The 12351-nt window shown below is 39.6% G+C and overlaps 1 protein-coding gene across 1 annotated transcript in view; it reads right to left on the reverse strand.

The window, feature by feature from the left end:
* Positions 1 to 12351, reverse strand: part of PREP (prolyl endopeptidase) — a 116822-nt gene that overhangs the window by 51664 nt on the left and 52807 nt on the right. Inside the window, exon 8 of the mRNA XM_034991683.1 lies at positions 1563 to 1754. Coding sequence (XP_034847574.1) covers positions 1563 to 1754 — 192 coding nt within the window. The remainder of the gene's footprint in view (positions 1 to 1562; positions 1755 to 12351) is intronic.

Genomic DNA, 12351 nt, shown 5'->3' on the forward strand with positions numbered 1-12351 from the left:
AGCCCCTGTCATGTTCCAGGTCCCCCTCCCCCCTTGGGAGAACCCCAGCTTATGAGACAGCCAAACCTGAGAAGCTAAAGGGACTATGACTGAACATCTAGAAGCCAGGGGAAGGGCCTGGGATGCATGGCTGCCTCAGAGTTCCAGATGTGGGTTTTGCAGGAAAGAGCAGGCATGGGGTTGTCTTGGGTTCCATCCAAAAGAACTGCCCAGAAGGATGTGGAGACCTCAGTACAGAAGAAAATGGTGGACTGGGGCGCCTGGGTGGCTGTCGGTTAAGCATCTGCCTTCGACTCAGGTCATGATCCTGGGGTCCTGGGATCAAGTCCTGCATCAGGCTCCCTGCTCAGCAGGGAATCTGCTTCTCCCTCTCCCTCTCTGTCAAATAAATAAATAAAATCTTAAAAAAAAAAAAAAAAGAAAAAGAAGAAGAAAGTGGTGGATACAGCCAGATGCCCAAGAGCTGAGAAGACTCTCAAGCAAACACCCAGAGCAGTGCTTCTTCCAGGGCCAAGGGAACTACAGAAGCAAGGGCCCAGCAGGAAGCCCTCCCTGAGACAGACAGTCGTCTGTCCTTTCTCTTCTACTCCTACCCAAGGCCAGGTTGAATGTGCCAAGCACAGAGCATACTGCCTTGAGCTAAGGGAGAAAGAGTCCCTTACTTTTTCTAGGACGTGAACCTGGACCTGTCTGATTCTAATACTTGTGCTTTAATTCACTGAAAAACACATTAAGAACTGCTCTATCAGACCCAGGGCCACTTTGCAGATCTCAAAAGGAATTATTTTCCCAATTTTGTATCTAATACCTTCACAATTTGGGATGGCCTTAGATTTTACCCTATTCAACCCATCAGCAGAAGTTCACCTCTAACAAGTAAACTCTTCATTGGCTTGAAGGTACTGGACTTTCCTTTTGTGTAAAAAACAGTAGCAAAATTAGTGGGTCTTATTCTAATCAAATTAGCTTTCAGGCAATGAATAATTTATAAAGCAGCATATCATTTTTAGAAAATCACAGAGAAAATGAGTAAGAGGGAACTTAAGGGCACTCTGAAGCTAAAGGGAGGTTCTCAAGAGGTTAATGTAGCTCAGTGCACACACCAGCAACTGCAGTGAGTTGCAATGACATCTGACAACAGTCTCTTCTCTTTTCTAACAAGAGGACTGTGAATCCACTCTGAGATCTACAACAGGTATAATATAAACAGCTAAAGGTTATTCAAAAGCTAAAAGCTAAGGATTCTGGTCTAAATGGTTTAGAAAATTAAATGTTAGTGATGATTATCAAATAATAACTACACAGAGAGGCAACTGATACTAAAACAACAACTAACTACCTTTGAAAGCCACAATTTTTATGAAGACCCTGCATGATATCGTACTAACCACACAGATGTCATCCAGTAAATATTTGGTTGTGCTATTCAGACCCTTCACTCTCGATGACAGGCTGAAGGTTCTTTACCGTGTAACCAGTCACCAGAGAATGAGAGTTGTACCAATTTGTTGGCCTTCTCACCCAAAACAAAAGCACAGTGTTCCAGTAGCATGTAGTCTTACCTAAGACATCTTTCTCATGCTCAGGAACGAGCACTTTCCACTTTGACTCCTCCGGATCCGTGAAGTCAATGTTGATCAGGCGATAGTTGGGCGAATGGCGATTTGTCTTGAATGTGAACACTGTCCCCTCGTTGGTCACATAGTCATACTCTCCTTCAAAGTTGTCAATCAGTTTTATCCACTTCAGGATTCCTAGTGAGAGACCAAGCATCCCTGTCACCTCTCCTGTGTTGAAAATGGTGTGCTTTATTTATGTGTAGGGAAGGGAGAGCAGGTCTTTTCTGTCCACGGAACACAAAGCAGACACAGTATTTGGAAGATGTAAGGCTTGAGAAAGAGCAAGGACAAGTGCGGGTGAATTTAAAGGTTTTTAAAAATATGAAGAAATTCTTTTCCTGAAAAACCCAGCCATTAAGGAGACTGAAGGACCTCTCCTCTCAGCACCCTGCCCCATGTAATCTGGGAAATCCTCTTCTACCTGAGTGTGTCTCAAATCTGAGCACTTCCTTCCACCTCAACTGCCACCGCATCATTCCACATCTTCATCATTCCCCTCTGGGTCTCTGGCAGTGGCTCCTCCCCAAGCAGATTTCACACACATACACGACACATAAAGAGACACACATACACAGAGATGATTTCACTAACACACACACACACACACACACACACACAGGGTTGATTTCACACTAAATGCCACTTATAAAAATAAAAAATATAAATTATAAAAAAAAACACCACTGGGAAGACATCTGTTTCACAATGTGACCGACAGAGATGCTCAGAGTACATTTCAAAAGTTTTATAAACAAACAAGCTCTATGATTTCTGAACTACTGAAAGGCAATGCCAGATCTTAGCTATTCTCTAATTAATCTCCTGCCTTAAATTTCTCAGTAAAATTGCTACATTAATTTGGATAGTTCGTTTATGTTCCTTCAATCTTTCAAGGCAATTTTACATTATCTCATTCATCTCCATAGCATAATATTTTTATATGATTTTTTTGTTGAATTAAATTTATCAAGAAAAATACACTCCCCATGGTAGAAAGAGAGTTTTGTGAGACATAACTGAATTAAAACCTCAGCTCCACTATTTAGTTGTGTGACCCTGAGCAATCTCTTTATCTTCCACTAAGCTTCATTTTCTCAACTGTAAACTAGGACGAGTAAGTCTATTCAAAAACTATTATAAAGTGACTACTAATACCTACCCCACAACGAAAACACAACAAATATTATTTTAAAACAAATGACTAAAATTAAAACTAATAATAAGATAAGCAGTTAAACAAAATCTATAGTTTTCTTATAGGCCAGCAATAACCAGTTAGAAAACATGGGATGAGGAGGGCCCTCTCTTACACAGTAGAAGCAAAATTAATACTTAGGAGTGCACTTAACATGAAATGTGGAATCTACATGAAGAAAGCTCTAAAATTTTCCTAAGGAATCCTAAAAGCAACAACAAAAAACCCTGAATAACTGGAAACACATATCTCTAGATGGGAAGACTCAGTATTTCAAAGCTGTAAATAATCCCAAAGGAAATCTATAAATTTAACATAATTCCAATCAAAATTCAAATGAGTTTTAGGGCATTTGACAACATCATTCTAAAGTCCATTTGAAAGAATACACACGTAAGGATACTCAAAACATTTTTCATAATAGAATGAGGAGGATGCCCTATGATGCTCTGAATGAGCCCCCCTCCTCCTAAAGGTAATCATCATCCTGATTTTTACATTAATTACTTCATTTTCCTTTGTTCTTTTCCTGCTTTAATATGCATCCATAAACCCTACAGTCTAATTTTGCCTTATTCTTGAATCTCATGTACAGTGAAGCCATACAACATGTATTCTTTCGTGTCTGACTTTTTTCACATGATGTTATGTTTGTGAAACTGTTCATCCTCTGGTTATTGTTAGTGACTTTTGGCTGAATCCTACTGTGCTCAAAGAACACACTCTGTATGACTCCAATCTTTTAAAACTTGCTGAGAAAAACTTTATGACCTAATTATTTTTCCATTAGTGATTTTTAAATGTTCCTGTATGTTCCTGCATATTTTGCAGCTGTCGGGTATGATATGCTAAATATATCTATTAAGTCATTTGTTACTCACATTGTTCAAATCCATGTATTTACTGATTTGGGGAGCCATTTTTTTCTGTCAGTCACAGAAAAGGTCTGTTAAAATGTCCCTCTGTGATTGTGGATTTATTTTTACTTGCATTTCTGTTAAATTGTTCTCTGTATTTTGAAATCATGCCTTTCAATATACACAAAGTTAGAATTATTATATTTAAATAAAACTCAACCTTTTAATGGTAATGAAGTTTTATCTTTAGCAATGCTTTTTACTTTGAAGTCTACTTTGATGTTGAGACAGCTATGTGATTTTCACGGTAACATTTTGGGCCAGTTGTCCTCTGCAAAATGGTCCCAATTGCATTATCATTTCTGAAAAGATTCCCTTGTTTTCAGGTCTCTTAACCGCTCATGCTTTCCACTTCTTGGTGGGCTACATTCTAGGTAATTTCTTTACATCCATATTCTAATTCATTTATTCTCTCTTCAGCTGTATCTAATTTCTTCAACCTAATAACTGAATTTTTTAATGTAAATAACCATATTCCTTATTTGTAGAAATTCTTTTTTTTCCCCCCCAAAGATTTTATTTATTTATTTGAGAGAGAGAGTGAGAGAGAGTGAGCACGAGAGGGGGGAGTGGGAGAGGGAGAAGCAGACTCCCTGCTGAGCAGGGAGCCCGATGCGGGACTCGATCCCGGGACTCCAGGATCATGACCTGAGCCAAAGGCAGTCGCTTAACCAATTGAGCCACCCAGGTGCCCTATTTGTAGAAATTCTACTTAGTCTCCTCCCAATCTGGTCATTCTTTACAATATGTTGTTTCCTGCTCATACTTCTAAGCTTCTTGTTTATTTTTTTTGTAAAAGCAGCATCACATTGTTTATTTTTAAAAGTGTATTTAATGTACTTATTTTACATTAGGAATGGGTAAGTCCACTCTGCTACTTCTGTTGCTCTATTTCTCGTGCTGGTGATTTTGTCTGATTTGTTTTTTTTTTTAATTTGAGATTTTTGACTGTGAAATGAATTCCCTTGAAATATTATCTGTGGCAATTCGTGGAGGCCTCAGTTAAAGTGGCACTCCTCCAGAGAAGATTTCTATTTGGCTTCCATTTGCCTGTTGGGAGGCAACCAATCTGGGAGCCCTTTAAATTCTTGGCATGAGGATGTTTGGACCTCAGAGGAACAATCCAGACAACCTGTACCCATGTCAGTCTTTCTCATATTTTAGGAGAATTCACATCCTGCTGCTCCCTCTCCCTCACTAGTGTGAAGGTAAAAACAGGCAGGTTTTCTTCTCCTCCGCCCTCCCCATCCCCCCACTCTCAGGCTTATTTCTTAATCACCATTACATTGAGGGTATCCCTTATTAGACTTTCCGACATGGACAACCAGAGGCCTTATCCTCCATTCCTCTTGCCCTAAGTGGCCATCAGATGGGAACTCAACCCCCAAAGCCCAGCAGGAACATTCCAGAACAATCCAGGATTCCTGCTTTCATTTTTGTCTTTGGTCTCTATGGTTTCTCTCTCTTTTCTCTCTTTTTTTTTTTTTTTTTTTTGTGCCAACTTGGCAATATATTTAGAAAGATACTTTATAAACTTTTTACGGCATTTCGGTTGTTTCAACTGGGAGGTTACTCAGAATATATAATCTGCTAAACTCCCTCAAAGAGAAATCCTTACAATTAATTCTTCTAAAGGTTAAGCTATGCACTTAAGTTACAATTTTTTTTCAGTGACAAACTGCTAATCTCAAAAGCAGGTGACCAATCAAAGGTAACCTCATTTTAATTTACATAAAACAATACTTTAAAAGGAAAAAAGCCCAAAAACTATTCCTTAGAAGAATAAGTAAATAAGTAAAAATTAGCAGGTAAAGCAAGAATTGCAAACAATCAGAAAGGTACATTTGTTTATGGTAAGAATGATGAATCACAATTTTCTGGACTATGACATTTGTAGACAGAGTTTTGGTTCAGGAAAATGTCAGATCCTTAAATGTTCCCCTGACAATAAACCATTTCCTGATGTGCAACCTTTATTTCTCAAAGTAACCATCTTACGGTTTCTGCCTGAAAAGGTCTTGCAGCCATTGTACTGATATTTATGACCCTAGACACCACTCCCCCAACACAAAAAGTCACTGAAATATCTACCAAAGGCCCAGTAGAAATTGCCTTCAGTATCTCTGTGTAATCAGGTGAGCCTGAAGAAGTGGCACATTTGTTTTAAATAATCAAGGCTCCAATGAACACCAAAACAACAGAGTTTGTGGTCGTATCTACCACCAAATTCTGGAGTATTAACCTTAGTCATTAATAAATACTACAAGTCATAAATTCACTCAAATTTAGGTATGTGACTGGATTTATACAAATGTCATTCAAAGTACTGGCCCCCATGGGGCAGCATGTTTAAAACGGAGCTCCTTCTGCTCTCCTGAAACCCTTGCTCCTCAGGGCTCTGGCACAAAATAATTCAAGAGAAATGGTATTTCAGTTGAACAATGGGGCTCACTCAGTTTTGCTATTCACAAGTCAGAACACTATTGATTTAAATGGAAAGCAGAAAAATTACTTTAAAAAAAAAAAAGACATGGCTTAACTCCCAAACCATCTCACTTTTTGCCAACCCTTTCTTAGATTCTTTTCTCTGTAAGTGGCATTATTCACTCTGAAGCCAAAAGAATTCTATTCCCAAACTTCTCCACATTAAAGTTAAAATTACTTTTTATAGATCTGATTCTTGGTGGGGGAATGATTTGTTTACTGAGTGAAGATTAGCATAAAGTAAGTCATCTTATGCTTTCCCTAGAGCAAAGTCATTACTTTTATCGCTTTCTTTGAAAATGCATGGTATTAACTATGTTTCATAGAAAATGTTTTGTAAACTCTCGCAACAGGAGCTAAAAAGTGCTTTTATACTTTACGAAACCCTATCTTTGTATATGTAACAATATACAAATGGAAAGTGTGGTCGTGCTCTAAAACTGAGGGGGCAGAAGGTGGCTGTTCTCCTTGGCCTGACACCTTCCTTCCATCCTCCCCTGCCTCACAGTGAGTTAGAACAGGGGCTTGGGAGTTTCAACTGACCTGAGACTGAATGTGTACATCAGGAAAGCGAGCTGGCCTCACCATCCCCAGGTTCCTGGGGATAACAGCATTGTTTCTCAGAGGTTGTTGAGAAGACATGAATTATCTACGCTCTTAGCTCAGAATTTGGCACTCAGAAAATGTTAGTCAATACTTACCACTATTCCAAATAATCCCAGCATTCTTCAAATGACAAAAATAAGCTAAATGTGGCTTCTGAACAGCATGATTTGCTAATAGTGAACTTTAAAATCTAATTTCCATCTGCCACAGCACACAGCTATTTTCCTAGAAAAAGCCCTTAAAATCACTCATTTTATTTTTTTTTTAAAGATTTTATTTATTTATTTGAGACAGAGAGAATGAGAGACAGAGAGCATGAGAGGGAGGAGGGTCAGAGGGAGAAGCAGACTCCCTGCCGAGCGGGGAGCCCGATGCGGGACTCGATCCCGGGACTCCAGGATCATGACCTGAGCTGAAGGCAGTCGCTTAACCGACTGAGCCACCCAGGCGCCCTTAAAATCACTCATTTTAAAATTAGTAGAAATACTGGGGTGCCTGGGTGGCTCAGTCGGTTAAGCGGCTGCCTTCGGCTCAGGTCATGATCCCGGGGTCCTGGGATCGAGCCCCGCATCGGGTTCCCCACTCGGCGGGAAGCCTGCTTCTCCCTCCCCCACTCCCCCTTCTTGTGTTCTCTCTCTGTCAAATAAATAAATAAAAATATTTAAAAAAAATTAGTAAAAATACTAATTTTATCACTATTACTTATTTTACTTCAAAATTAACGTTTTGCTTATTTTTTATGCTATCTTTTGATGTTCCGATTCTTTTTGCTTTTCTTGCATTCCCACTCTGAAATGAACACTATTTGCTAATAACTCTCTGCTTCTCCTCACCTGTTGGTCTGGCTCTTCACACTCAGCTGAGCTCGCTAAACTTTGGACAACTCATTTGTTTAGTTTCTCAAATGTTTATCTTCCCCTTTCCACCCTGCCCCCAAAAGATGCCCCAGCCCCACAGGCATGAACCATGGAGTCACTATGGTACCAGCTACCTAGAAACAAGAGGTGTGCCAGGCGTTAGCCAGAGATGGCTAAAGGAACAATTTAAGTGTCTGACAAATACTGAGCTTCCTCTTATTGTTACATGTAACATGGAGTGTAGATGAATTTCTTATACAGAGTGTAGATGAATTTCATTAATGACATGGAAGCACTAAAACAACATGCTGAGTGCTGGAAACTTCACCAGTCTAAAAGGATCGAACTTTCAGCAAAAAAGGAAAAAGCAGAGAGACAGGTTAGTGAGAGTCTGGATGAAGTAAGGATAAGCTGGTATTTTCTCACAAAGATCAATTATGCCAGCACCATCTGTCTTTGCTGCTGAATGCTTCATTAATGCTGCGGGAGGAGCAAAGACCATTTCGGGCTTGTCTTAAGGACGGCGACATCCACGCCTAAATGTGTTGTGTTACTAACAAGGGTTTTAGGCACTGATAGTTCTTTTCACCTAATAATTGCTTCCTAAGGATTCTACTTAAAAACCTCTAATACACGTTTAAATTCATTCAGAATAGGGCCAAATGGTCAGCGTCCCTTTTGTTGGTATCTACCCTATAAAATAAATAGTCTCTGACTTTTCACAGAAAAAAATGAGAACCAAAAAGAGGGAACAAAAGAAAGAAAACAGAGGGCAGAGGGAGGCAGCTGAGTATTTCGGAACTCCAGAGCTGTCCTACGTCTGAGCCTGGGCGTGTATGCTAGGCCAAGGTCCTGCTGCGCCCTGAAATTGGGCGCTGGTGATCTCCTGGCTACTGCCCTGCAGGCAGGGAGAGCACCAGGGGAGGAATGACAGCACGGAGTAGGGCACCACTATAGGTCTGCTTTGTAACTAAATAGATACATTTACATAATCCTGCATTTTCGACTGAAACTTACATATATTTGTTGACAGTGTGAAGACAATAGAAGCAGCTGAATTTAAATTTTAAAGTCATAGTCTCATACTTTTCCAATAAAACTATTTAGAAATGTGCATTAAATACTTATACTGAACACTAAGATAAATATGTATAAGAGAATGTTGAAAACCACCATTTACATTTTCAGGGTATAAATTTAATTTTTTTTTTAAAGATTTTTATTTATTTATTTGACAGAGAGAGACGCAGCGAGAGGCGGAACACAAGCAGGGGGAGTGGGAGAGGGAGAAGCAGGCTTCCCGCCGAGCAGGGATCCCGATGTAGGGCTCGATCCCAGGACTCTGGGATCATGACCTGAGCCGAAGGCAGACGCTTAACGACTGAGCCACCCAGGCACCCCTATAAATTTAATTTTAATGAAATTTTTTAAAGCCCACATACTTGAAAAAAGAGCAGCGCTAAGGCCTGATATTTAACTGTAATATAGAAAATATGTGAAAATTTATTCCCAATTTAGTTGATATGAAGTAACTTTATATACAGTTGACTCTTGAACAGCGCAGGGGTTAGGGACACCATCCCCCTGCACAGTCAAAAATCCACATATAACTTTTAACTCCCTCAAAATTTTACTACTGGCCCACTCTTGACTGGAAGGTTTCCTGATAACATAACCAGTCAATTAACACATATTTTGTATGTTATATATATTATATACTGTATCCTTACAATAACGTATGCTACAGGAGAGTGAACACTAAGAAATCATAAGAGAAAATATATTTATAGTACAATACTGTATTTATTATTAAAAAAAACCCCCAAAATCCGTGTATACGTGGACCTGTGCAGTTTAAATCGGGGTTGTCCAGGGCCAACTGCATATTCAAAATAGGATAATAAACTTAGGAAACAAAAAGTATATATGATTCAAAAAACTATTAAGTACAGAAAACATAACTAAGAAGATCCAGACACGAATCAGTTTCTTCCAAGGTTCAATATGATTAATTTCAACTACTCTGCAGGCAGGAATCACATTAAGAATCACAGGAGTCAAGACTCAGCTGTCTTTTCTACTGCAGAACGATTAAATCGTCAAGCCAGTCTGGGGTCCTAAGCGGTTTCCTCACTTTTGATCTTAAACAAGGAACAGACAAAGAGAAGCAAAAATCTTCTGCTCATACAATACACATGACTGGAGAAACATGGTTTGTACCTAGTCATCATTCTCAGAGTGTAACAAATGATAAAAATTTAACTAAAAAAAATTTAGGTGGCCAGAAAAGTGAAGATTCAAAATGCTTACAAGAAAATTTAACAGTTACTGGTGGAGGATGGCTTATAAAGCAGGGTCCTCTGAGCACCAGAAACCATAAAGGGGCAATGATGTCATTCAAGACAAGCTGGAGCCCACCTTCTATGAGTCTATGTTAAAGAAAAAATTGATCTCACACTTGATAAAATGGTAAAGAAGACTTTTTTTATTTAGGACTGCCGAGATAGGTGTCAAGACTATCACAATAAGAGAGATAAATCAGGCTTAATTCCAAATATAGAAAAGACAGCTGGGGATTTATAGCCAATGAGCAGAATGGACAGAGGGGTAGTCACTGAGAGGACACATGGAGTAGGGGGATTCTTGTTAAATTGACCCAAGAATATTCTTGGTGAGGGCAGGTCAAGGTCATCAGATATCACATAGGGGATGGTGGCGGGGGAGGGGAGGGGTGAGGAATTTGACCAGATATCAAGGGTGATCTGATATGGAGGGTAGGGGATTCTCTCTAAACTGATGTAGTGAGATTCTTGCTACAACTAAGCTGTGCTGGTCCAGTGAGGGAGTAGGAGGCTGAGGAACCAAGGTTGAGGCCTAGCTGAGGAGAAGCCTGACTAAAGTCTGGTCAAGGACAGAGTCCTTGTTATCGGTCAGGCACTGTTCTAGGTGCTGGACACTCCAGAGAGCAAGACAGACAAGATCCCTGATGTCATGCAGCTCACAAATACTCACACCGTGTTGTTGTTGTTTCTGCATGGCGAGAATCAGAATAGGGCAAAGGAGAACAGCCAACCGTAGAAGGAAAGGTATCAACTGAAAGCATGAAGAAGTGTGGTAATGGCTAGGACAAAAATCCCGTGGCCCTCAAAGAAAGAGGATAGCAACTCAGGCAGCAACTCTCTGGCAGCCAGCACTGAACGGGGTGCGCTGTTCTTTGGAGGGCACCTGCTTAGCTGTTTTGAACACCTGGGAAATTACAGTAACTTCTAAGGCCCAGATGATACACCCAGTGCTTCTACACAGTGGTGAATGAGGTGAGTCAGAGGACTTACCTGGACAGAAAGGTCAGTAAAGGAGCAGCCAACCACCCTGAACTGCAGTTCTGTGGAAAGGCTATGGCCCACAGTATGTAACAGATGTATTCATATTATTTTTATTTTTTTTTAAGATTTTATTTATTTATTTGAGACAGAGAGAATGAGAGAGAGAGAGCACATGAGATGGGGGAGGGTCAGAGGGAGAAGCAGGCTTCCCACTGAGCAGGGAGCCCGATGTGGGACTCGATCCCGGGACTCCAGGATCATGACCTGAGCCGAAGGCAGTCGCTTAACCAACTGAGCCACCCAGGTGCCCCGTATTCATATTATTTTTAAGTGAAAATATTGCAGATGTAAATGGCGGAAAGGAGGTTGTCCAAGGAGAGATCGCTAACAGAGTGGCAAGATGGTCAGCAGGTTGGAGAAGAGAAATTAAAATTTACACGACAAACATAAATGACAAAGGAATCCAGTTTCACAGGGAACTCCTTTAACTCTCAAGATTCTAGGATTTTTTTTCCATCCTGTATTTATGTAGTTTTGTTTTCTCTATCTGCTGTTTTTCCTATGATATCATATAGCCATCAGCCACTTTTTTGTGTTTTTTGTGATTCTCATTTCAAAATGCACAGGGATAGAAGGTTTTCTTGGGAGACAAAGTTGATAGAAAAGTTAAAAAGTGCTACCTAAGTGAAATTATTTAGTTTTCCCGACAAGCTATTCAGTGATGTCGTAATAAATGAAGAATTAATTTGCATGAAAATGCTGATAATTGTCCCTGCCTTTAGGTAAAAGATTAAAATCATAGCAGAAAGGCTTTAGGTTAAATTTCAGCAACATAAAATGAAAGCTGTCATAACATTGGATTTAGTTTTTGGTCACTGGCTATTCAAGTTTAACTCATCTAATAGTTAACTAGCACATTTAGCATTTAAGTTAAATGTTATTCTTCCCCTCATTTAAAAAATGTAACAAAAATGGAGTGGGTAAAGAAACAGCAAGAAAAAAGATCTCTGGCATATAAACGCCCGAAATTTCAATTATCAAACTCTAAAAATTAGACACTTTCCCACATAGTCTTGTGTTTCATATGTTTTTGTCAATGAAAGGATGTTTTTTTGATTATGAACCTGGTTTTGCAGGAAATAAGTTAACACCAAGATCTGTGTTTAGAGCAGGTTTGATACTGAAGATAACTATTTATTCTAGGATATCCTCTATTTTCCTGTGGTACCCCAAATCAAAGTGTGCTCATTCCAAATATTTCTCTCAGTCAAGAAACAAAGGGGAAAAAAAAAAAGGAGGAATTCCTAAGACCCTACTATATGCCAGGAACCCTGCTAAGCCCTGTGCCAT

Source organism: Mirounga leonina, unplaced genomic scaffold, assembly GCF_011800145.1.
Source record: "Mirounga leonina isolate KUSES-001 unplaced genomic scaffold, KU_Mleo_1.0 Mir_53, whole genome shotgun sequence".
Lineage (NCBI taxonomy): Eukaryota > Metazoa > Chordata > Mammalia > Carnivora > Phocidae > Mirounga > Mirounga leonina.